The sequence below is a fragment of the Seriola aureovittata genome, chromosome 12 (genome assembly GCF_021018895.1).
Source record: "Seriola aureovittata isolate HTS-2021-v1 ecotype China chromosome 12, ASM2101889v1, whole genome shotgun sequence".
NCBI classification, from domain to species: Eukaryota; Metazoa; Chordata; class Actinopteri; order Carangiformes; family Carangidae; genus Seriola; species Seriola aureovittata.
The window spans coordinates 25,281,306-25,307,362 of record NC_079375.1 but is presented as its reverse complement, the minus strand read 5'-3'; the positions used below and the strand labels follow the sequence as shown (position 1 = coordinate 25,307,362).

The 26,057-nt window shown below is 48.1% G+C and overlaps 1 protein-coding gene across 1 annotated transcript in view; it reads right to left on the bottom strand.

Annotated features, from left to right (window-relative positions):
• Nucleotides 1-578: 578 nt before the first annotated feature.
• The window catches only part of chd7 (chromodomain helicase DNA binding protein 7), a 72,858-nt gene continuing 47,379 nt past the window's right edge, over nt 579-26,057 (bottom strand). Inside the window, exons 20-41 of the mRNA XM_056390785.1 lie at nt 24,838-25,005; nt 24,572-24,751; nt 24,369-24,479; nt 22,537-22,748; nt 19,956-20,155; nt 19,574-19,733; nt 17,386-17,475; nt 14,252-14,355; nt 10,822-10,951; nt 10,304-10,419; nt 9,582-10,002; nt 9,236-9,444; nt 8,119-9,126; nt 7,680-7,846; nt 6,978-7,232; nt 6,622-6,789; nt 6,281-6,514; nt 5,965-6,180; nt 5,708-5,848; nt 4,766-4,870; nt 4,469-4,649; nt 579-3,957 (exon numbers count right to left, since the gene is read on the bottom strand). Coding sequence (XP_056246760.1) covers nt 2,912-3,957; nt 4,469-4,649; nt 4,766-4,870; nt 5,708-5,848; nt 5,965-6,180; nt 6,281-6,514; nt 6,622-6,789; nt 6,978-7,232; nt 7,680-7,846; nt 8,119-9,126; nt 9,236-9,444; nt 9,582-10,002; nt 10,304-10,419; nt 10,822-10,951; nt 14,252-14,355; nt 17,386-17,475; nt 19,574-19,733; nt 19,956-20,155; nt 22,537-22,748; nt 24,369-24,479; nt 24,572-24,751; nt 24,838-25,005 — 5,622 coding nt within the window. The 3' untranslated portion in view covers nt 579-2,911. The remainder of the gene's footprint in view (nt 3,958-4,468; nt 4,650-4,765; nt 4,871-5,707; nt 5,849-5,964; nt 6,181-6,280; nt 6,515-6,621; nt 6,790-6,977; nt 7,233-7,679; nt 7,847-8,118; nt 9,127-9,235; nt 9,445-9,581; nt 10,003-10,303; nt 10,420-10,821; nt 10,952-14,251; nt 14,356-17,385; nt 17,476-19,573; nt 19,734-19,955; nt 20,156-22,536; nt 22,749-24,368; nt 24,480-24,571; nt 24,752-24,837; nt 25,006-26,057) is intronic.

The window sequence follows — 26,057 nt, the reverse complement described above, 5'->3', positions numbered from 1 at the left end:
GTCTCACCAGACAGCACAACAGTTTGAATCTGTGTGTGTGTGTGTGTGTGTGTTTGAATCTGTGTGTGTGTGTGTGTGTGTGTTTGAATCTGTGTGTGTTCGTTCACCCACATTTAATAAATCCTTTATTCGCACTCATTTTGGTGTAAAATGAATATCAGTTGTGAGGCCGGCAGCAGCTGAGACCAGGTACCAAGCCGAGTCCGGTGTTTACATTTAAAGAATCAAATCTGTCGGGAGGAAGCAGAGATAAGGCGACTAATGGCCGCTGGTTCACCTCTACCACTCCCTTTTACTCTACATGGAAGTCATGTGACCTCAGCTGGACGACACGAGGGCTGTTCAATGCTTTTAACTTCCACGTGTCCCAGTCAGGTTCGTCACTTTTTAGTGTCCCCTGGAAACACCTCTCGTGTTGCGTCATGTGTCCCGAGTGGACCTCGAGTTAAAAGTTATTAATGAACTCTGGTTTAAAACTCATAGAAAGAAGTGAAGTGAGTTGGTGGCACAAACAGAAACACCAGTATATTTAAGTTGAGATCTACATGTGGAGTTTAATAACGAGATGCAGGCTGAGGTTTGGTTTCCTAGGCGAATATCATGATTCACTTTTATTAAAAGCATCATAGCTACAATTCATCATACATGATGTCTCCAAAAAAAAGGAAAAAAAAAGAAAAACCCAAAACAAAAAAAGACACACACCAAAAATAAAAGAGGGAAAAAAAAACATTTACATGGTATGTCTGTAAACTTCAAGGCTAGATAAGAATTTTGAGGTAATGCTCTTCAGCTTGCTGGCTAAAAGTAACAAAAGTCCATTTTTCAAGAAAAGTAGCTAAGTAATAAAGGTACCTGATTATTTTAACTCTTTAACACCAGTGCATCAACAGGAACAGAGTGAGACAAAATTGATTGCATTACTTATTTGTCATCATTTACAGTTTTAGTTTTGTTTTCTATTCATACGACACTTGTGGTTATTCATATAGAGAGAGAGTGTGTTGGGAGAGTAATGTTGGAACATTCAAAAGCTGCCTTGGTTATTGCTGTCTCAGCATTCGAGAGGAGAACGGGTCTTCCAGAGAGTTGAAACTCATCACCCCACCCCCCCCCCACACACACACCCCCCCCTCAGTCCCGGTTCTCCCTCTCTTCATCTGCTGGGCTGGCTGTATTAGCAAATGTTAATAAGACCTGGCCACAGTGTGTGTGTTTGAATGTACTTTCAAATATTTGAACCACTTGCGGCGCTTGATTCATCTCAGACACTTAAACTGGCCTCAGGAATGGAAACAAATCAAACACCTGTCGCGCTTTTCAAGTATTTAAAACTTAAACCAGAGCTGAACTTCATATAGAAAAAGTTGTGAGTTTCCAACTCTGTTGAAAATGTGTCTCAGTCCTGTCTTGGCCAGGCCTGGTGTCAGTGTGTGACTAGAGCAACAGTCTTTAAAGAGAAGGTCACTAAGGAGCAGCACTTGGTCTGGAACTACTGGGATGTGAAGGAACAAAAACTTAAAATAAAACAAAAAGGATTTTTAATGTGGCAGCGACTATTTCATGTGCGCCCCCCCCCCCTTTAACGAATAATCCTGAAACCTCACATCCCTGTGTGGACCTCCGCTCCAAACCCATTCACAGAAAAAAACCTCCAAACAAGGACGGCTGGTTTTCAGTGGCTGCAACGGACCAATCAGAAGGCCCGACCGGCGGCAGACCCAGCCCGCCTGCCGCTCCCGAGCCACGACCAGCCGCCTCGAGAGAGAGAGAGAGAGAGAGAGAGAGAGAGAGAGAGAGAGAGAGAGAGAGAGAGAGAGAGAGAGAGAGAGAGAGAGAGAGAGACAGGATTCAGGTGTGGCAGTGGAAAGACTCAAGATTGGTACTCAAACAGTGTGGGACTGGGTTTAACACAGTATTGGTTCAGTGTGCACGTGCACACGCACGCACACATACACTCAAAGGAACACGGCTGGTAGGGAGTCCTCCTAGAAACAGTCACATGATAACGAGGGTTTAGGGGGTTAGTGTGTGTGTGTGTGTGTGTGTGTGTGTTGGGATGTGTGTGTTGTGCTCGTCAGTGTGTGAGACTGAGTTTTAGGTCTAGTTTCCTTTTCCTCCTCAGAGTCGACCTGGTCTGATATGTGAGAACTAAAAATCTGCTCTGAAACAGAACAGCTCAAACTCCATTATCCACAATTCCTTTTGCAGCAGCTTTGTCAGACAGACAGCCGGTCAGCTGTAATGCTGTGGTTTTTTTTTTTTTTTTTCTTTTTTGTGTCTTTTTTTTTGTCTTTTTTTCTGTTTTTGTTTTTTTGAGAACCGGATGTTAGAGAACGCGTCGGCAGCGGCGGGTGTTTCTTCTCCTGTCGACGAGACGCCGCCGACAAACGACAACAAAACAAACATTCCAGACGAAGGAAGCAAAAATCAAAAATTAAAAAAAAAAAAAAAAAAAAAAAAAAACACAACAGATCTGAGAGCTGAAAGCAGCAATAACAATAATAATGATAATAATAATAATAACAATATAGTACTGGTGGAACCGTGTGTGGTTCTGTTTGAGGGGTTGTGGAAGAGAAACGTAGACAGAACCCAGAGAGAGGAACAATCTTTGAAGAGGAGCCGAGCTCTGAGCGAGCGGCGGCGAGGACCCTGACGACACACGAGCAGAGAGACTGAGCTCAGACACCTGCCCTCTGACGCACAGTCAATACACCTGGCCCAAAACAGACAACAATGAGAGAGAGATAAATCATCAACAACAACGTAAAGAAAAAAAAAAAAAACAGGACTCGTAATAGTTTGGATATTTCTGGTGGAGGCGTGTAAACGTGGCGAGGGGGGGAGGGGGGAGGTCAGAGGTCGGAGGTGAGGAAATGTTCCAGGCCAGTCACTTCTGTGTTTTATTTCAGTCACTCTTGTCCTTCTGCGGTGACGCCGTCGCCTCCTCTTCCTCTCCTCCCATCCCTCCGTCCTCTAGAAGGGAGTCGTCGGCCTCGCCTCTCGTATCCTCCTCCGCTCCCTCGTCCTTCTCCTCGGCCAAGTCACTGTCTCCTCCGCCGTCCTCCTCGTCCTCGTCCTCGTCCTCCTCTCCCGGAGCTTTCATCCCCTTCTCCTCCTCGTCTCTCAGGGGGTTCGTGGACACGGCGTTGCCCCCCAGCGCTCCGGCCATGGCGCTCTGCAGCTCGGCCAGGGTGGAGGCGGTGGGGAAGCCGGGCAGGCTGAGCCCGCCGAGGCCCGGAGGTAGGAACATGGAGGGGTAGAGGAGGCCGGGCGCCATGGTGGAGAGGAGGAAGGGGTTGAATGCCAGAGAATTGGCGGACATGCCGGCCGCAGCCAGCAGGGCGGCGGCATCGCCGTTGATGGATGCCTCAGCTGACGAATCAATGGCCGGGATTTGAGGAGCTGCGGTGACATCATTAACTGACTTCTCCACGCCCTCCTCGCTCTCCTTCGCCATCTTCCTCTTTGCCTTCTTCACTCCTTCATTTCCCTCGGCCTCCTCCTCCACCTCCTTCTCTCCCCCCTCGCCGCCTTCTCCCTCTTTTTCCTCTCCCTGTCTCTTCCTCTTCCTCTTCGTTGTCAGCGCTTCGTCGCTCTCTCCTCCCTCTCCCTCCATCGTTCCGTTTGTGTTCCCTGATGCGGCGGCGGCGGCAGCGGCGGCGGAGTTGGACGCAGCGGCAGCAGCTGCGGCTGTCGCCAGGTTACCGCCAAACAGCCCGCCTAGGCTGAACATGTTGGGGAGGGCGGCGGCCATGTTGGGCAGGCCTCCCATGCCGGGCAGCATTAGGGGCAGCATGGAGGCGGCGGCGGCGCTGGCAGCGGCCTGCTTGGGGTCGGTGGGGGCAGGGAAGGCCATCAGACCAGCAGCCAACTGGAGAGACTGGAGGCTCTGGAGAGAAGACAGGTCCATCCCTCCAAACAGGCTGTTCAAGAGCAGAGGGTTGATGCCTCCTGGAGACACACACACAGAGACACACACACACAGAGAGACACACACACACACACACAGAGACACACACACACAGAGAGACACACACACACACACACACACACACACAGACACACACACAAACACACAGTAAATATGGCGCTCTATAACCTTTAAGCACAAACAGACTGAAATGAAACGAGTCCTTCACTTCTTCCTGTCAGGATCCTGAACTCTCTCAGTTCTCACTTTAAATTATATATTTTTATTTTAATTTTTAAATTCAGTCATTTATTTATGCATATTATTTATTTACTACAGAAACTGCAACATAATGTTATTTTTTATCCATTTTATTATCTACTTATTGCAGCTTGTTGTTCCTTGTATTGATCACTGATCATCACTGCTGATCATCTCTGACACATAACTAAGAATTCTTGGGATTAATAAAGTTGTTTGAATCTGAGTCCATCTCCCCCTCGACCCACATGCAGACTGTTGGCTCAGTTTTCCGCAGTATTTCTTTTGTACCTGCAGATGAAGCAGCAGTGGCCAGTGATGCCTGGGCGGCCTGAGCAGCAGCTGCTGCCTGGGCGGCGGCTGCTGCCTTGGCAATCTCAGATTTGGGTCGTCGCCCCCGGCGACGGACACCCTCTTCCCTGACGACGGGGCCGGTCAGAAGGCGATCGAACATAGCTTCTGGGAGGAAACCCTGCGGGGAGGAGGACGGCAGGTTAGAAACTCCCAGCTGGAGCCAGAGGAAACAACAATGCAGCAGGTTTCAGGAGAGATGTTGTTCAGCAGCTGCACAGGTGGCGTCTCACTCACCGACTGTTTGACGATGTCTGTCCAATCAGGGGCGATAGAAAACTCTGGGTTCTCTATTAGCCATCTGGGAAGCTCCTTCATTGGTGGAGCCATGGCCCCGCCCATCTAAAGAACAGGAGGATGAAATGAGTTTCTCTTGGTGGGGGAAATAAAACAAACAAACAAACAAACAAACAAAAAAAACAAACTAAACTAAACACGACCAAAACAATAAAAACAAAACAATAAAAACAAAACAAAAATCGATGCATGTAGAAACACACAATATCAACACACAGGCAGTGACCTCGACACGCCGCTCAATCAACACTTTATTACCCACGATGAAAAAGCAAAAACATGTTGAGAAATTTGTGCAAATGTATAAAAATCTAAAAACAGAATTCTAAAATTTACAGAAAGTATTGAGGCTTTTAACTCAGTCCCTTTAGCAGCCACCTCAGCTTCACAGGAAGTCTCTACAGGCCTCGCACATCTGGATTCTGATTTATATTATTGAGCTGACAGAGGTTGTTATTGATCATGTGGGTCTGCTGGAATAATATAAAATATAAGGTTCCTTATGACTGTATCAGAATATTTTCCATAGACATAATGATTTATTTTTCACATCTAAAAACGGCCCCGCCCCCCCGGCGTCCCAACACACACACAGACAGACGTTTAAAACTTAAACTCCATGAATATAGTAAAACACACACACACACGGAGATGGACCCCGATCGGGTTCTAAATGCATCATGGGTAAATAAAGCAAACACACACACCATCACCCACAGGAAGGGTCAGAACATGTTTTCACTTTGTCATTATAGGTTATTGATTGTAGGTCGACGGGCAAAACCAGCAATTTTATTTCATTTAAAAAAACAAACATGTACAACAGGATCGAATGTGTAAAACAGGGGGCGGGTCTTGAAGACTTCCTGAACGCAGAGTTACCTTGCGTCCGTTGCGTCTGTTGACCACGGGCACTCGCTCGTCTCCAGTCAGGGTGTTGATGTCGATCTTGTTGGGGTTTCGACAGCGGTGGCGCTTCTGTTTGGGCTTGGAGAACTGAGACAGCAGCAACTCCTCGCTCTTCTGCAGCAGGGAGGTAACGGAGAGTTAGAGATGATGAAACTGCTGTTAACACTTATATACTAAAGGTTTGAAGGTGGAAAGGAAAGACAGAGGAAGGAAGGAAGGAGGTTCTTTACTGGTGTCAGTCCAGCCATGTCCATGGTGTATGTCGGGTGCTGCCTCAGCCACTCTCCCAGCTCCTTGTTCGACACGGCCGCCTCTTCCTCCTCCAGGCTGCCGGAGGCCAGAGATCTGGCGCTGGGGCTCTGCTCGGGCACGGTGAGGGATCTGTGGGCACGGGCGGCGTCCTGAGCCGCCTCCGCAGCTGAGGCCTTTGTCCCGTCAGCATCATCCTGAACGTTCAGAGAGCAACACAGAGGAAGACATGGATTTAATGTAGATTCTTATTTACAACAAACAACCACATCCGTCAGTGTGCGGCGCTCTCCGTACCCCTCCAGCTCTCTTGTTGCTCATGAACAGCAGCTCCAGCCCCTCCACATTTTTCCTGCGGCCCCGCCTCCTCCTCATGATGGGCAGGTCGGCCTCCAGCGAACCGTTGGCTCTGTGTCCGGAGGGCGGGGCTTGCTGCAGCAACTCCATCTGGGCCTTGAGGGAAGGGCTCGTCACCAGGGCGCTGGGGAATCCGGCCAATGAGGGTGAGGCCTTGTGGTGATGCTGCATACACTGGGAAACAAAAAAGATCCCTTGGTTAATAAACCTGAATTTATTTGAATAGAAATAATATTGATTTTTGCAGGTGTGGTAATATAGCTCCTAATAATGAAACGCACCTTGGTGAGGTCTATCGCCTGGCTCTGGGACTCGGCGGCGGCGTGGCTCTCCCTCAGCTGAGCGACCATCTCCATCAGGTTACGTCTCTTGGCTGCCCGCTCCGCCTCGATCTCGATCTTCCTCCTCCTCCTCCGCCGCCGCGGCACCGTCAGGCTCAGAGCGCCCTCCTGCAACATCAGGTCAACAGTCACACCTGTGTCTCACTGAGGAGTCACGTCACGTCGTGGTTACTGGTACTTCAGAGAGCGCCGATGATTAGCGTTAATGACATTAGCGGTATCTTTGATTCCACACACAGAGAGCTAACAGGCTGGACCAACAGTCACATGTCTGAGGGTCGGACACAAACACTCACAGGAATCTGCGGCGATAGTGTTTTATCTTCACTTCCACTGTAAGGCGTGTGGATGCCCGCCAACGTCAGCTCGGCCAGGCTCCGCCTCTGCAGTGGGCTGTCAGTTGCCGTGGCTACAGCTGCTGCGGTTACTGCGGAGCTGTGCCCTGGCAACAGGTTGCTGGGGAAGTCAAAGATGTGGCGTCTGTTGACAGGCCACTTGCCCTTCAGGACGGCCTCGCAGATGTTATCCATCCTGTTAATCATCACTCGATCCTGAGGAGGAGAGAACGGAGAGAGAGGTGACGCACGACACCTCAAGGCGCTCTGGACAGACGGTCTCAGTTTTCTTCTTCTGTACTTTAAATACTGAAATAATTATCTCTATTCCTAATGTTCCTGTTTTGTATTTTTAATATATTCGACTGTATTTTAGGAAGAAGCAACCATCTTGATTAATTCATTATAATGCAAAATTTCACTGAGATTCTGTTTTCACTCAACAACTAGTTCCACTTTGCTGTTTTTTTCCAATCGTGGTTAAGCTGCTGTCACTTCCTGTGCAGAAGTTTCACATTAAAATCCTCCCAGTGGTTGAAATGTCTTTAATACTGACATGTACGTTATGTTTGTTTTTATTAAAGGAATCTAGAAAATAACAGAGAATAACTTTGGAACCAGACTTTCTCAGTGAGCCGCCTGTATCCGTTCTTTCACACTCACCTTCGGCCAGAAGGAGAAGGCGTAGGTGCGGTCCTGTAAGGCCTGCAGCGCAGACGTCTCGGGCAGGTCGTCGGGGCAGAACCCGTCTCTGGTTTCGTCGCGGGCCGACGTGCTCAGAGACGCGATGCTCTCCTCGTCGAAGTTCTTCTGCTCCGACGCGGCGCTCGCTGCGCAGGGAGGAGAAAAGCCATTTTGTAACTCTTAATTAAAAAGGGTTTCCTCTTCATTACCAAGGGATCCAAACTCATTTCATTCTGTCGCCCTCTCTCTGGAACTGAAGACTCATTAAAACACTGCCAAGTCATGAGGGGAAACACCAGAAATAGGCCCGTGGTCAAGCGTGGTGTCAGCAACAATGGTGGCCGACATCCAGGACAAATAAACATGAACAATAGGAATTAAAAAAAAGGGACAATTAGAGTTTGAAAACATCCGTTACCTTCAGCCTGAGAGGATTTCTCTGATTTGTCGTCTTCGTCCATCCTGTCCTCCTCTTCCTCCTCTGGGCTCTTCTCCGTGTCGGCGGACTTTGGAGATTTGGGAGACTCGGGGTTCTCCTTCTCCTCCCCGTCCTCCTCCCCCACAGTCTTGTGGTCCGGTTGTGCTGTGGGTGAGGACTCGGGTTGTTCTGAGGTCTCAGCGGTCGTCTCCTTCTCGTCCCTTGGAGAGTCGACAATACTCGAGCTCTTCTTCTCCTCCTCTGTCGAGTATTTATCTTCTTCATCTGCTGGTTTGGAGGTCTTCTCTTCTTCTCCGCTCTGTTCCTCTTTCATCTCTTCCCCCTCCTCCTTTTCTACTTTTGTCTGGGCCTCCTCTTCCTCTTTCTTGACCTCCTTTCCTGGCGAAGCAGCGGTCTCATCTTTCCCTTTTCCAACCTCTCCCTCATTGTTCTTCTGTTCGTCGGGCGTTTCGGTCTTGGTACATGGAATGCCGTCGGTATCTCCTCCCTCCGTTTCCTTTTTCACCTCCATCTCTGTTTTCCCTTCCTCAGTCTTCACCTCTTTCGCTGCCTGAACAGCAATTTTGGCAGCAGCTGCAGCGCTCGCCAGCTCCGCGGTGGAGAGGAGAGGTGCGGCGGCGCTTTCTGCCGCTCCCATTCCGGCCTTGGTGCTCTCTCCCTGGGCCACAGCGCCGACGCCGGCGCCTCGCTGGCTGGTAGAGCGCTGGTGGGCCTCCAGGAAGTCCAACGTAGGGTCATTTAAGATGTGATAGTCTGTCCGGCTCACGCCGTGCTTGGAGGCCCCCAGAAGGAGGTCACGGTCATGGCGGCCACACTCCCACCACTCCGGGAGGTCTGAAGATGGCTGGCAGAGCTTGAGGCGCTCAGAGAGCAGGGGGTGGGGCAGGACCTGCTCTCGGATGCGGCGGAGCAGCTCGATGCGGTACAGGGTGCGAGAGGCCCGCTCCTCCGTGATGGGGTCGATGATCAGGGTCGGGTCTGGGAGTTCTGATGATAAGAGACAGAGACGGTCTTTAAGTCTTTAATAAGAACATCTTTCTCCCGTGCAAACAAACTTCCCTCGACACGTAACAGCGGCCGGCGTGTTTCCTCTTACCTGTTTCAGTCTTGACCTGCATCCTGCAGACACGTTTACACATGGCGATGAACGAGTAGTAGTATTTCTCCAGGCTCTCGTCCGTTTTCTTGTCCAGTCGGGCAAAGGCCCTGAACTGCGTCCAGTCAAATTTCTGCCGCTGGGTGTCAAAGACGACACCGAAGGTGGACACGACGCGGTAGAAATCAGCCTCCTCACGACGAGTCCATCTGACGGAGAAACACGAGAGAGAAAAGGTTCAACTAACAAAAGTAACTTCATTTTATTCTTCAGTTTTTTAGAGAATCGTGTTACAGTTTTAATTTAATGTCGTGTTGACTAAACCTGATCATGTGAGTAAATGTACCTCTGTCTTCTCTCCTTGTAGTACATGGCTCCGTCAGCCATCAGGGAGCTGGCGGTCATCACTGGCGAAGTCTCTGGCATTAACTGTCCACCTTTGGCAAAGTAAGCGCCTCCTTTCGCCAGATATGGGCTTCCTTCTGTCATGAACACCGCCGCTCCATCTTGGATGTAAGCTGCGCCGCCTCCTGTCTCAGTAACCACGGGGACGGAAGGCAGGAACTCCCTGCGGCGACGGCGGCGTCCGTCCGGCCGGTTGAGGGCCTCCTGGCGGAGCTGCTCTCTCCGGTTGGAGCGCTGGTAGGCCGTGATGAGGCGGCGCAGACGAGCCGTCAGAGCTGAGGCTGCTGGCCAATACAGTCGCTCGTTGGGGCCCGAAGCTCCGCCCCCAGTAGTTGCACTTTGATTGTTTTCACCTGATTTAGCTACAGAGACGAGAGAGTGACGATGAGGCAAGAAGAAAAACTCACAGCTGTTAAAACCGAATAGTATCTTCATCAGGGCCGTGACATTAAAACACACGTTTTTCCATCTTTAACGTTGTATTTCGTGTATTTTTTTCACTTTGAACTATAGTGACGTGAGTTTTGTGGTTTTCACTCTTTATCATTTGTATAGAATCTAAACTCTGCTGTTTGTGCTGAACACTGACTGATAACTACAGTTTCGTGTTCAGTTTCTGACGTGTGAATAATTCGGCTTCACTTGCAGCTTTCAGCCGTTTACCTTCAGCATCTCCCTCCGCGGCGTCGTCTTTGTCGTCCAGCGGAGAGTTGGTGAAGTCGTCCATCTCATCTTTGAAAGGCATTCGCAGTGGCTTGTACTCTGGATCCTCATCCTCACTGAAGGATCGAAGAGACAGACAGAAAATTTTACTTTCCATCTGAAGGAAGCGGCAGACTTCCACATTTCACAAACTTGCGACTTTCTGTTGTGAAACTTAAAAAAAGCTCTGAAACCAAAACAAAAAAGGGACAAAGAACAGAGTAACAAACCAAAGTAAAGCTGGAGGTCGACTACACCTCCTCTCATTGACTCCTCTTTCAGGAACTGGAATAATCGTGGCTTTTTGCCTTCGTTTGCTTAAAATCATTTATTGCTCAGACTCCAAGGATCCACGGCGCCGACAGGAAACGTCACAAGAGAAGTGGGAAGAGTTCGAGTGGGAAAACGGGGAAGGTGCAGGAAAGTGTAGGAAAGGGGAGGGGGGGGGAGCAAGTGGTCAGTGAAGCCTGTTCTCTTACCCCTCCACGCCATCTGCCATCATGTCGGAGCCCCTCTGCTCAGCGGCGATGGCCTTGGCGTCCGGCATGCCCACCCTCTCCAAGAAACACAGGGAGGGGTCGGCTCGCATCGAGTTGTACTTCTCATATCCTGAGGAGGAGGACGACAACAACAACAGAAAGGTGAGGAAGATACAGAAGAGACTATAAAATGTCCGTCGGTAACCAATCAGAGAGAAGTTCAGCTAGTTTCAGGAAGTACTGGTCAACACACAGAGAGCAACACAATCTCCTCTTCAACAGGAGGGTGAGAGAGAAGCTGTGCCTTCTAGATCACACACACACACACACACACACACACACACACCATCCATATTAAATGAAGGAATAGACAAAAACTGCAGCAGAAGGGCAGACCCCAGGAGCCAGCTGCTGACAAGACAGACAGCCTGTGTGTGTGTGTGTGTGTGTCTGTGTCTATGTGTGTGTGTGTGTGTGTTTGTGTATGTACACTCGCCTCAGTCCTGCATGTGTGTTTGTGTATGTGTGCTTATCCAAGTGAGCCTGCAGGTGCTCATTTGTGTCAGATAGAGAGAGAGAAAGAGAGAGAGGTGGGAGGGGGGGAGAGAGGATGAAGAGGAAAAAAGTGTGTGTCATGAAGTCTGTGAAACTGAGCTAGTGGGTGTGAGAAACGTAGTGTGTGTGTGTGTGTGTGTGTGTGTGTGTGTGTGTGTGTGTGTGTGTGTGTGTGTGTGTGTGTGTGTCCGTTAGGGGCGTTCAGGCAGAACAGATTAGAATGTGCAGGTCCTACTGAGACACATTGGGAACGGGGGGGTGGGTGAGTAGGGGTGGGGAGGTGTGTGTGTGTGTGTGTGTGTGTGTGTGTGTGTGTGTGTGTGGGGGGGGTTTTTAAAAAAACAGGACTATAAGAAATGAGGAGAGGACAGGAGGTGGCTGCTGGGGAGTAAAGGGGGCACGCCGCCTCTCCCATCCCTCTGTCCTTCTTTCACACCATCACAGTTCAATTAGGAAAAATGTTGGTAACCTCCTCTGTCTCACACACACACACACACACACACACACACACACACACACACACACACACTGTTTTGTCTGTCCTCCGCCACCACGTAAAGGCTAGTGAATGAGGATTATGATTAACTATGGGTGAGTCCTTTTGTATTCCTGTGTGTGTGTGTGTGTGTGTGTGTGTGTGTGTGTCCTAATAGACTCATAGAGGGTGGTGATGGAAAAATTATGACAATTATGCCAAATTAATATGAATGAGGGTCTCCGCGCACACAACAATTACCCTCATCCGTGTGTCACTGGGAGTCACATCCAGTCTCACAAGTCAGCACCCAAAGGTGGGTCACGGGCACGTTAACACAACCGGCACGTTTTCCAAATGACGATCCAAAATAACAGTGAAGAGATCTGGTCATTATAACTTTGAGATGAGCTTTTTACAACATTAACACCTGTGACACCTACACACACCTACACACACACCTACACACACACACACACAGTCGTTGCCAGTGGTAAAACCAGCAATCAATCATACTCCTGATAGCACACTGAGCCTACCAGCTGCGTACCGCTATCGCCATAGCAACACCAATCAACTGGTGGCAGCAGAGGTGGGTGGGATGTGTTTGTGTGTGCACGCTCACCCAGTTTGACTACGATGTGTGTGTGTGTGTGTGTGTGTGTGTGGTTGAATGATGCTCACTGGGTCGGAAGCCACTGGAGTGAGTGAGTGAGTGAGTGAGTGTGTGAGTGTGAGTGTGTGTGTGTGTGTGGTGTGTGTGTGTGTGTGTGTGTGTGTGTGTGAGAGAGAGAGAGACGGCAGCCATGTTGGAAGAGTTGGATCTGTATGAAGTACGTTTCTCACCGTGTTTGAAGACGCCGATGAGCAGGGATTTGTCGGCCTCGCTGTCCCACCAGTCGGCCGGGACCTCGGCGTGGAACGGCTGGGGATCCAGATATCCAGCTCGCTGCGGCAGACACAAACATATCACATTACTGATAATCAAACTTAACTGGTCGTGTGTGTTCAATTTGCTTCGGTACGGCGACAGTCTTGTATTTCAATAATCATAATAATCATCGTAATGAGGAAAAGAGAAAAGGGGACAGCAGAAATTAGATTACCATCCATTTGTGCTGTAATCAGATTGTGTAAACTGTCAGCCGCCAACCAAAGATAAAAACTATTTTCCTACAAATTCAATTAGTATTAATGTGCAAACAGCTGGGAGTTGTATTCCGTTACGGTTTTGCTCAGTTACGTCGTGCAGCCGCACCTCGAAGTGAAGACACCTCAATATTTAACCTTCACAGCAGTAAATTACACGCAAATCGTGATCTAAACAGGAAGTACCGCTTTGGTGGCATCCGTTTTGTTGTCATGGAAATGTCAATCTGTTAATGATTCGGAGATTAGAGAAGCTGACAATAAAAAGGTGAAATGGAGGTTTGGAGAAACGGAACGTAATCACTGCACCGAAACAAACTTCGGTGTTTATCCTCCAATACTACTAGAGATTCACCGATCAATCGTCAGGTGATCGGAAAAAAAGTGTTCAGATTATCCCAGATTTACACTCATGTGCCGCATGATGGTTCACACACACACACCACACACACACACACACACACACACTGTTTTGTCTGTCCTCCGCCACCACGTAAAGGCTAGTGAATGAGGATTATGATTAACTATGGGTGAGTCCTTTTGTATTCCTGTGTGTGTGTGTGTGTGTGTGTGTGTGTGTGTGTCCTAATAGACTCATAGAGGGTGGTGATGGAAAAATTATGACAATTATGCCAAATTAATATGAATGAGGGTCTCCGCGCACACAACAATTACCCTCATCCGTGTGTCACGGAGTCACATCCAGTCTCACAAGTCAGCACCCAAAGGTGGGTCACGGGCACGTTAACACAACCGGCACGTTTTCCAAATGACGATCAAAAATAACAGTGAAGAGATCTGGTCATTATAACTTTGAGATGAGCTTTTTACAACATTAACACCTGTGACACCTACACACACCTACACACACACCTACACACACACACAGTCGTTGCCAGTGGTAAAACCAGCAATCAATCATACTCCTGATAGCACACTGAGCCTACCAGCTGCGTACCGCTATCGCCATAGCAACACCAATCAACTGGTGGCAGCAGAGGTGGGTGGGATGTGTTTGTGTGTGCACGCTCACCCAGTTTGACTACGATGTGTGTGTGTGTGTGTGTGTGTGTGTGTGTGGTTGAATGATGCTCACTGGGTTGGAAGCCACTGGAGTGAGTGAGTGAGTGAGTGAGTGTGTGAGTGTGAGTGTGAGTGTGTGTGTGTGTGTGTGTGTGTGTGTGTGTGTGAGAGAGAGAGAGACGGCAGCCATGTTGGAAGAGTTGGATCTGTATGAAGTACGTTTCTCACCGTGTTTGAAGACGCCGATGAGCAGGGATTTGTCGGCCTCGCTGTCCCACCAGTCGGCCGGGACCTCGGCGTGGAACGGCTGGGGAATCCAGATATCCAGCTCGCTGCGGCAGACACAAACATATCACATTACTGATAATCAAACTTAACTGGTCGTGTGTGTTCAATTTGCTTCGGTACGGCGACAGTCTTGTATTTCAATAATCATAATAATCATCGTAATGAGGAAAAGAGAAAAGGGGACAGCAGAAATTAGATTACCATCCATTTGTGCTGTAATCAGATTGTGTAAACTGTCAGCCGCCAACCAAAGATAAAAACTATTTTCCTACAAATTCAATTAGTATTAATGTGCAAACAGCTGGGAGTTGTATTCCGTTACGGTTTTGCTCAGTTACGTCGTGCAGCCGCACCTCGAAGTGAAGACACCTCAATATTTAACCTTCACAGCAGTAAATTACACGCAAATCGTGATCTAAACAGGAAGTACCGCTTTGGTGGCATCCGTTTTGTTGTCATGGAAATGTCAATCTGTTAATGATTCGGAGATTAGAGAAGCTGACAATAAAAAGGTGAAATGGAGGTTTGGAGAAACGGAACGTAATCACTGCACCGAAACAAACTTCGGTGTTTATCCTCCAATACTACTAGAGATTCACCGATCAATCGTCAGGTGATCGGAAAAAAAGTGTTCAGATTATCCCAGATTTACACTCATGTGCCGCATGATGGTTCACACACACACACACACACACACACGCTGTCGCCGTGGTGAAGACGCTGCACCTGTAAGCCGTGGATGAACAACCACCAAAACCTAAATCAGACACTTGAACACATCACCCCGCCAAACATGTCCGACTTCAAGAAGCTAGCAAAGCAGCTAAATGTAGCGCCACGCCACTGACCTCACTTCACCACCGCACTTCTCCTACAAACCGTTTGCGCAGCCGTCAGTTATAGTTCTTTCTCCAAGATGCTGCATCTGCTCCCGGCAGCAGGATCAGCGCCGCGTCCTGACAAATACACCACGATGGAAATGCGATAGTCTCAGAGAGAGGCTAAAGAAACAATATGTCCACTGATATTACTTTGGACACGGTCACTGGCGTTACTGTTCTGCTTCTAGTGGTTTACAGTTCACTGAAGGAGTCGTAGCAGCAGAGCCTCGGTTTGTTTTGAGCGAGCGAGAACTTTAAAAGATATAAAAATAGTGTTGGGGACTGGTCTCCCCCAAATAAACGAATTAAGTGGAGAAACAAACCCCTGTATTAATGTTGATTAGTTTGACCGAGGAGCTACGAAAACTAAGAATGCGTCAACAACAGTCCACATGAGAAGAACGGCTGCTTCATATTTGAATTTATAAAAACATCATGTAGCTAGAACGGTGGTTGGCTGCAGCTAGGAGACCGCCTTCAAGGTCAAACAACAACCAACAGTTTCTATAAATGAAGATCCTCACACACAGTATGATCGATTACACCTGGAGAAACAAAGTGAAACCTGAAGGTTTGTTCAAAGTCGAACTACTGTAAAACTACAAATATTCTAGAAGAATGAAATGGCCTCACAACAACAACAACAACAACAATCTAATTCCAACGCCACCCGTTTATTTTACACTTAAATCACCTCAAATGTCAAGATTACCGTTTCTCAAAGTCTAGACCTGCAACATCAATTCATGACAGCGTAACCTGCTACGTGCAGCTCGCTCGGCGGTGGACAATGTCAGACGGAGGGCGCCGATCTCCTTGAACAAGATCAACACAATGGAAACAATGTAGAAAAATCCATTATTGATGTTGTTCTATCCACAAGCAGAGGAATCATTTGTTGTTTTCTCTCTGGAATATTCTTAAAGATTTCACAGCATTTATTAATTAAATTAGTCTCATTTAAACGTTTGACTTAAAATCTTATAAAATCTGATTTTACTATTTTCCACAATTTCTTACTTTCACCGTAAATGTATAAACATCCCATCAACCTTTATTCTTTGATTTTATAAGGATCTAAAATAAAATCTACACATTATTCCGTCACAGTAAATAAACTCTACGAGGAGCTTGCAGGTGTCGCTCACACATTTCTGAAATTACAAAAACCCGATCAACCAAAACCAGATATCTGGTCAAGAACAGCATTATTCATGCATGGAAATAAAAACAGTTTCTGCAGGATAAACTCTGTGTCCAAACAAACAAAAATCCTGCATTATGGAAATATGAAAAATAAATAAAGAAAAAAAAGAAAAATGGTGCTTCCTGCTAGTTATGAAGAGAAAGGGTACAATACACAATGGACGTAGAAAGTCTGAGGGTGTCAGGAGGAGAGAAGAAACCGGGAAATAGTCTCTTATCTCTGCAAACAGCAGCATGCGCGGTCTTGGCAACGCACACATACGCGTGCGCGCCAAGACTGGCATGCTAAATCCCCCTGGCATATGTTGGCATGATAGCACCCCGTATGCTCACGTCTGGTGTACACACACACACACACACACACACACACACACACACACACACACACACACAGGGTCTGTCACAGTAGCCATTGGGTGGGGGGAGGGAAAGAGGGGAGGGGAGGGAGTGGGAGAGATCAACATGAAGTGCATGTGCTCCAAATTATAAATGCATTCACATCTGGGTGAAAGGGTGATGGGAGAGGGGGGTGGGGGGGTGGGAGATGATCATAGGCTGAAGTACGCTGCAGAGAGCGAGAGAGAGAGAGAGAGAGAGGGAGAGATGCCAAGAAAAGTGCAGAGTGACGGAGAAAGAGATGGAGGAAGCAGCGAAGGAGCCGTCAGAATGAGATCAAGGAAACAGTCAAGGTGAGTAGCACCATCCAACCTCCACATCAACACGGCTGCTCTGAGAGACCCTGCACCAAATGATAACAGGCCATAGCTTATTAAACAGTCAGAAGAGCTTAGTTGCCCCCCCCCCCCGATAAACCAACTGGCGTGATGTATCTGCCACAACAGGAAGAGGTCACTAGTACGGGGAGGAAACACATGCACACAGAAAACTGAGTCTAAAGACAGAAAAGTGTCTCCTTTGTTCCTGCGATGTGGTGAAACAGACACAACAATGAAAACAGAAAGGAAGAAGTATGGAGTTTCCACCAACCTGGAGTCGCCTCCTTCCAGGATGCGCTCGGCCTGGTCGCCGATGACTTCCTGTCTCAGATAATACAGCATCCTCACCCTCAGCAACACCCTGAGAAACAGTCAGACAGCGAGAGAGTTAGTGAGGCTGTTCTCTAGGAGCGTTGTCTGGTGTCTGATGTAGATTCCTGGGGTTTGAACATCGGCAATAGATTAGATGTTTTGTCTTTTTGTAAAAGATATTTTACTTGCAACAAAAGAAAATCCTAAAATTGAAGAAGCTGGAACCAGAAACAGCTTAAAAAAAAATCAAGATCTAAATTTACTCCTGATTATTTGTCTGTTGATGGACTAATGGGCTCTTTAACTTAAATAATGTTTAAGAGCTACTGAAGAAAGTCCTGATGACACCGTTCACACTGGACGGACTTCACTGGAGGATCCGATGTAAAGCAGCTGAAAGGTGCAACTTCCTCAAACAATGTAAAAAAAAAAAAAAGTTTTTGATCTTAGATAGAAAATATCCAGAGAGGTTTTTCTGGTTGGAAAAACTATAATTCATTCATTTCAGCGTTTTGTACTGCTGATGTTGAATAGATGGTCATCTCCTGTGGTTACAGATTACAGATGTTCCTGGTACTCAGTCACTCAACCTCCGCCAAGGTGAAATATGTATTTATTCATATTTTGGAGCAGTTTTTGTTTTTAGTGCAGAGAGACAGGAAATACAGCAGAGAGAGAGAGAGTGGGGGGGGGGGGGGCTTGGAGATGAGGGTCGGGAGTGGAACCAGGGACCTGCTGCCCATATGGTATGTGCCCTAATCACTCGGCCATCAGGACGAGCCGCCAAGGCGAAATATTGACAAGTATCTGGGAGTATCTCCCTATGTTGAGGAAATTGATAAAACAATTCCTGGATCTGCCCCTTTAACTGGATCCACACCGAATCAGACGCGTGAAAACATAACCTGTCTGGCAGAGGAAATCACTCTCCTCCAGTAAAACGAATCACTTCAGTCAAATGCTGGAGAGTGAGAGTCGGATCTGATCTCCCGACACCGGAAAAACACGGCTCTCTTGGAGATCTGCTTCACTGTAAACATTTGTCACCAGATTTGTCACCAGGATTTAATGCCAATAATGGCGTTTGGAGCAGAGGACAGAGGAGGAGAGGAGGGGAGGTGAGGGTTGGGAGGAGGAGATGAGGGGGAGGAGCCGAGAAGGAAAAAAAAAAAACAAACAAACAAAAAAACTGAAGGGTTATAGAGCTGTGGCACGAAAGGAGGGAATAAAAGTTTAGTTTGGGGGGTTAAAGACAGTCATTTGCAACTTACTCTGCAGTGTGTGTCTGTTTGTGCATCAAGTTGCAAGTTGGACAAGTTGCAGTGTGTGTGTGTGTGTGTGTGTGTGTGTGTGTGGGGTTGTTGGCAGGCTGTGTCTGCTCATCCATCAATGTGCCAGGCCTGATTAGCCACACAACGCTGTGCTTCAGCCTAGCAGATGGCACCACATAATCACCCCCAAGTGTGTGTGTGTGTTTATGTGTGTGTGCTTGTGTGTGTCTTTCACCCACTTCCAACAGGTCTGCCTGCCTAGCACCTGGCCTGGCACACAGCCAGACCCACACACACACACACACACACACACACACACACACACACAAACAAACAAAGTTCCCCCCTCAAGAAGAAAAAAAAAATCTTGGAATTGAAGCCGGAGGGCAAGGAAGCATATCTCCCTGACAACAGGAGAGAGAGCTGACCACAAAGCAAGTGTGTGTGTGTGTGTGTGTGTGTGTGTATGTATGAGAGAGAGAGAGAGAGAGAGAGAGAGAGAGAGAGAGAGAGAGAGAGAGAGAGAGAGAGAGAGAGAGAGAAGAGAGAGAGAGAGAGAAGAGAGAGAGAGAGAGAGAGAGAGAGAGAGAGAGTGAGTGAGTGAGTGAGAGGAAGTAGACAGGGAAACTGCCGCCTTCTTCTGAAATTGTGCAGGAAACATCACATCTGCCACGTGTCTACGTCCTGGTTCAACAGCCACAGTTCAACCCACATCAGTTTGGTTGCCACGGAAATTTCCACTGTGGGAAACTTAATGCAACCAATGATACTTTAGGAAACTGTTCGTGGCACCGCAAAAATATTAAACACGAATGCTTTGGCCACTAGCGATCACGGTGTTTCAGGTGTAGGTGTGTGTGTGTGTGGGGTAACTACTTGTTACAGTGATGTTTCAGGTGTCTCTTGTAGCTGTCCTCCTGCAGTAAGTGGTCAGGATTGCAGCTCGCCAGCCAATCGGCTCGTGGCGTCTGTGGAGGCGGGGCCGCGGGCTTCCCCTTCTTGCCCTTCCTACCCCGAGGAACTGGAGTAGAGAGACCTGGGGACAAAAAGCTTTGTTTACACTTCGGCTCAGTGAAGTGTTAGCTCAACAATCAGCTCAATACCACTTTAAAAAAGCTCTGCAGTGAATCAGCTGTTCATATCATCATCAGTCTTTGGACTAATTTATCAATGGTTTGACAACCGCCCTGCAACCATATATACTGTGTCTGTAATGTAATCAGATGTGTGTGTGTGTGTGTGTGTGTGTGTGTGTTACCTGAGTGGTTGGTCAGCGTCCTGGTGGTCCCATCTGCACTCGGGGTGATCAGGTCCCAGATGAAGCTCTTGATGTTCTCGTCTCCACGGTAATGCAGCAGGCAGTAGGCCAGCAGAGCTCTGCAGATGGTTTCCACGTCGGCCTCCTTCAGGGGGCGCTTGAAGCGACCGTGAGTCAGGATGTCAGTCCACCTTCCCCAGCTGAGGAGACATGGAGAGACAGGAAGGGGAGAAGCCCGTCAGCATCATCACACTACATACACTTCATTGACTGATACGGACGGCGAGAAGATTTTCAAGCTAAAGCTCCATATTCTCTTTTTCTTCTTCTGTTTTATTTGAAGTGTATTGAAGTGAATTTGAACACTCAGAGAAACCAAATCCTGCAAGGTTTGGATGGTGGGTCCAGGTGGGCGGGGCTTGGTGACTGCTTTGTTGTGACATCACAAAGTTCCAGAAGTCCTGACGGCTGGTTTTAAGGCTCAGTTTCTGAATACAGGCTGTGTGCATTTCTCTGTGGACTGAGGCTTTGATACTTTCACAGTATTAATATAGAAGCTAGAGCTGATCTATAATCACACTACACATGGACACACACCTTTACACTGGAGGAGTTTTAAAAAAAATTATTTTAATAAGTCTGTCAGACAGTTTGTAATCCTGTGCCACACTACTCACTCACATGACCCTGATCTTTCATGTCGCCCGAATAATTTTTTCTGCATCCGAGACATCCATCACACTCCAGTAGCAGACACTGATGAGTGCTGGGCTCTCATCCCTCTGTGTGTGTGTGTGTGTGTGTGTGTGTGTGTGTGTGTGTGTGTGTCTTCATGATCCCAGTAGAACCTGCCCACCCCCCCACCTCCACCAGAGACCGAGCGACCCTACAGTCTGACGTGGTGGTCCGGTTCTCGACCAAAAATTTTTCCACTGCTGTTCCCCCATCTTCACTGAACCATGTGAACCAGGATTACACTGGACTATTTCAGAAAGGGTAAAATGGTGGGTTCGGGTGAGCGAGCGATAGAGAGAGAGCGCGAGAGAGAGAGCGAGGGCTGATGGGAAAAGACAACAGAGTGCTGAGTGGAGAGGACGGGCCCAGTCAGTGTGTCCTACAGCCTCGGGCCACAAGACTAGACTGTAACAATAACAACGCTGACATCTCACTAGCACAACTCTTCTTTCTTACACACACACACACACACACACACACAGTCACACACACAGTCACGCCAAGTCAACCGTGAAAATGGCCGCGTTCACCAGATAATCACTATCTGTGGTAAGTGTGTCAATTTGCCTCTGTGTGCAGTATACTGCGCTCCTATCTCTGACGACTGTACGTTTGTTTTGTACAACTACACGTCCGAGTTAAGATGCACGGATTAGCAGAAACTTAAGTTATGTCCCAGTTAATTAAAACGTCGTTATTTAGATCTAAATAAACCAGAAATAAAGTCAGAGCTGACGGGAAGCGCCTGAAGAGAATCTGGATGTATTTTTGTGTTTTTTTTGTTTTTTTTTAAGTTTAAAAAGTGTGTGACAGGCTTATCATTAGTCAGCCGTCTGTATGTGAGATTAAAACCTGTCCCGTGCTCTCCAAGGTCACTGTGTGCGCACTACAATGAGCACGCCTGCTGTATACCAGTGTGTGTGTGTGTGTGTGTGTGTGTGTGTGTGTGTGTGCATGATTGTGTTTGCAGGCAGCAGCGATTATTATTGACCATGTGCGTGTCGACGGCCTTGAGGCGCGAGATGTCTGTCTACTAAATCACTCCCTGCGCAGGTCTGCATCTATTAACACACACATTAGCAGAGTGATGAACTCCATCCGGCTGCATGACTCCACATCCACCACAACGATTCTCTCTTCTCCTTCTGAATTCACTGCTTCAGTGATGTTTTGTTCCGACACAATCCTTTCATGTCGGACTTTTACTTTTCATACCTGTTGTATTTAAAACAAACGATAAGCTGAATGGAGCTTTATTGTCATTTGCATTATTATTCTCAGGGTCCTTTGATCCTCCTTCGTACATGTCATCGCTGTATGTTTAAAAAGGAACAGTTCAACACCGGAGTTAGCTTAAAGTTAACTTTAAGTTCCTCCAGAAACGTTTTAAACTCCATGATTCATATTTTTTAAAAAGATTTTCACACATAAAAAGTGTAAAAACAAAAATCCAAAATCTGGGTCTGAAGCTCGTCTTCTCTCACTTCCTGGTTGAGTAAACTGGATCAGCCTTATGCCCCGCCCACCACCTGCTGGCTCCAGGTGGACAGGTGAAAGAGCAGAGAGCATCAAGATGGTGAGAGGAGGAAACATCAGAGACTCAGCCACATGTTTGAGCCTCAGTCAGACCCAGACTCAGAGCAGGAGACCAGAACCAGAGACTAGCAGACAGTTTGTTAGCTTGTGACTGGCAGTGGCTGACACAGTGTTAGCGGCTGTGCTAATGCTAACTCTCTCTCTGTACTGAGGAGGTTTCAGGTTTATTTAGCCCCGCCCCCCCCGCCCCCACGAGTACCTAATTTACTGAATCATTCATGTATCATTGAGTAGGAAACTTGTGACTGACCCGTAAACCAGCAGGTTCTTCTCCACTCTGAAGCACTCAGATCGGGGGTACCCCTGGGCTTTGTCTTGGGGCCGTCGAGGTTTGGACGAGGGTTTGCTCGGTTCGTCCTCGTCGCTCTCCAGCTCCGAGAACTCCAGCATCTCCTCCTCTTTGACGCTGCTGTAGTGCCGCGTCTGCTTCCTCACCCTCGGCGTGTCGATCACCAGCGTGTTCTGAAACCCAATGGAGAAAACGTTTAGTCTGCATCTCTTTATGGCCAAGACTGTTTTGTGTTTCTCCCACCAAGAACGTGGTTTCAATTACAGCTGGCCTGAAATCTACCGATGCTGCTTTATTCCTGTAACGCGGCCTATTTGTAAATTCTTCCTCGTGAACCATGTGACTATATGGAATCTGATTAGTTGGATATTTAGACCCATGTTTCATTTCCGATGCTGAGAAAATTGGTTCCCAGCTCAAACATAAACTGACATTAATTATGTTGTCTAATGAATTACACTTTTGTTCAATTAATTTGATTCCCCCCCCCCCCGCCCTCTTACAGTCCCATTAATGTGTGCAAACAGGGCAGTAGTTAGTTCCACAATTATCACACGGCGCTGCAGTCGTTTCCATTTTAACGTCTCACGTTAAAAGAGAAATCTGCGGGAAGCGGCCGGTGTCGGAGTAAGTGTGTCAGTGTAGGGTCCTAAGAAAACAAGTGAGCAGATATAAAGAGGGAAGGAGAGGAAGAGTATGAAGACGCCTGTTCGCAGAGCGTCTCAGTGTGTGCGGAAGAATGTGATTCAGATTGTGTGTGTGTGTTTGTGTGTGTGTGTGTTTGTGTGTGTGTGTGTGTGTGTGTGTGTGTGTGTGTGTGAGAGAGCGCTTGCCTAAGTGATATCTCTGTACCCTCCAAGCATCTGTGCTCTGTTAAGTGGAGCTAAGCAGCTTACGCTCTCTCACTCAAACACACACACTCAAACACACACACACACACACACACACACACTCACACACACACACACACACACACACACACACACACAAGCAGGGAAACATGGGTAATTAAGGAAGAGAGGAGATTTTCAACTGTCAATATTAATCTCTCTCTCTGCCTCCCTCCTGTTCGCTCTCTCTTTCCTCTCCCAAACAAATTCCCACCGCTCGTCCCCTTTCAATAAGGGGACGCCACCGAGTGTGTGTGTGTGTGTCTGTGTGTGTGTGTGTGTGTGTGTGTGTATGTGTATGTGTGTGTAGAGCCTCTTTTCCACTGGTCAAAAGAAACCCGCTAAGACCCGCTAACATCGGGCTTTTGTCCGCGATGGAAAAGGGGAACAATCGGCATTCACGCCCGGGTCACATGACTCTGCAGTAGACTTGTTTACATCAATGCTGATCAGACCTGATAAATACCCAACACCAGAAACACCACGGCTACAAAAGAGCGATAGCTTTAGAAAAAACACACACAACAACTTTGACGCTTTAACAGGAGAATCAACTCGAGGTTGAGACTCGACAGATCTGTTCCACCAGTTCACACGGCGACTAGCAGCTTTATCCACTTTACTTTATCCTCTGTGTGTGTGTGTGTGTGTGTGTGTGTGTGTGTGTGTGTTTGTGTGTGCACTCAGTCCGAAGTTTTATTATTAGCAGGTTTATCCGAGTTTTAAAAACCCATTTACACCTGAGTGGGTGTAAGACTTTGTATGGATGCACGGTGCGATGTTCTCTGTCTGTGCTCTGTGAGTGGGTTTTACATTGCAGGTACTACAGGTGTTCACAGTATGAGTGTACAGTTGCAAGTGTGTGTGTGTGTGTGTGTGTGTGTGTGTGTTTGCGTATATTACTCGTCCATTGATGGCGTCCAGGTCCAGCTCAGCTTTCTTGGCCCATTTCTGCCAGAAGTCTGGATCCTCAAGAGAAATGTCCGTTCGGTTGCCGGTTGCAACAAAACTGGCCTGGAGACGACGAGGAGGAGAACATGGTCAACGCCGCATCACACACACGTCACAGGGTGAACCAACTGTGCGAGTAACGTTTTTTTTTTTACCTTAGCAAATGTCGAGCCCTTCCCCTCGGACTCTATGGTGATGGTGTGCGTTCGTCTCTGGAGGATCTGGTCGATGTCTTCCTCGCAGAATTTAGAGCCTTCGTCTTCCTCGTCCATCAGAGCGCCGTACGCTCCCTTTCTCAGCAAGTCCTCGATCTCCTTCTTGGACAGCTGCTGGACCTGGACCGCACGGGGAAGCGTTTAGTTAAGGACAAATTAACCTGAAGTCATTGATGTAGACAGCGGGTGTGTGAGCGGAGTCTCACCCCGCTGTTGGCGTTTTCCCGTCCGCTCATGCTCTGCAGCACGGCCTTGTCCAGCCCCAGCTTCAGACTGGCCTTGTCGAACATCTCCCTCTCGTAGCTGTTCCTGGTGATCAGGCGGTAGATCTTGACCGCCTTCGATTGGCCGATACGATGACACCTGGCCTGCGCCTGAAGGGAGGGAGGGGAGGGGAGGGGAGGGGAGGGGAGGGGAGGGGAGGGGAGGGGAGGGAGGGCAGAGCTTCATTAAGAGTTTCATAAACGTTGTTTCTACAAAGAATTTCACAGGAGTGAGTCACAGGTGTGAGAGTCACAGGAGAGAGAGTCACAGCAGTGAGAGTCACAGGTGTGAGAGTCACAGGTGTGAGAGTCACAGGAGAGAGAGTCACAGCAGTGAGAGTCAGAGGAGTGAGAGTCAGAGGAGTGAGAGTCACAGGAGAGAGAGTCACAGGAGAGTGAGTCACAGGAGTGAGAGTCACAGGAGTGAGAGTCACAGGAGTGAGAGTCACAGCAGTGAGAGTCAGAGGAGTGAGAGTCAGAGGAGTGAGAGTCACAGGAGAGAGAGTCACAGGAGAGAGAGTCACAGGAGAGTGAGTCACAGCAGTGAGAGTCACAGGAGAGTGAGTCACAGGAGTGAGAGTCACAGGAGTGAGAGTCACAGCAGTGAGAGTCAGAGGAGTGAGAGTCAGAGGAGTGAGAGTCAGAGGAGTGAGAGTCACAGGAGTCAGAGTCACAGGAGTCACAGGAGAGAGAGTCACAGGAGTGAGAGTCACAGGAGTGAGAGTCACAGGAGTGAGAGTCACAGCAGTGAGAGTCAGAGGAGTGAGAGTCAGAGGAGTGAGAGTCAGAGGAGTGAGAGTCACAGGAGTCAGAGTCACAGGAGTCACAGGAGAGAGAGTCACAGGAGTGAGAGTCACAGGAGTCACAGGAGTGAGAGTCACAGGAGTGAGAGTCACAGCAGTGAGAGTCACAGGAGTCACAGGAGAGAGAGTCACAGGAGTGAGAGTCACAGGAGTGAGAGTCACAGGAGTCACAGGAGTGAGAGTCACAGGAGTGAGAGTCACAGGAGTCACAGGAGTGAGAGTCACAGGAGTCACAGGAGTGAGAGTCACAGGAGTGAGAGTCACAGGAGTCACAGGAGTGAGAGTCACAGGAGTGAGAGTCACAGGAGTCACAGGAGTGAGAGTCACAGGAGTCACAGGAGTGAGAGTCACAGGAGTGAG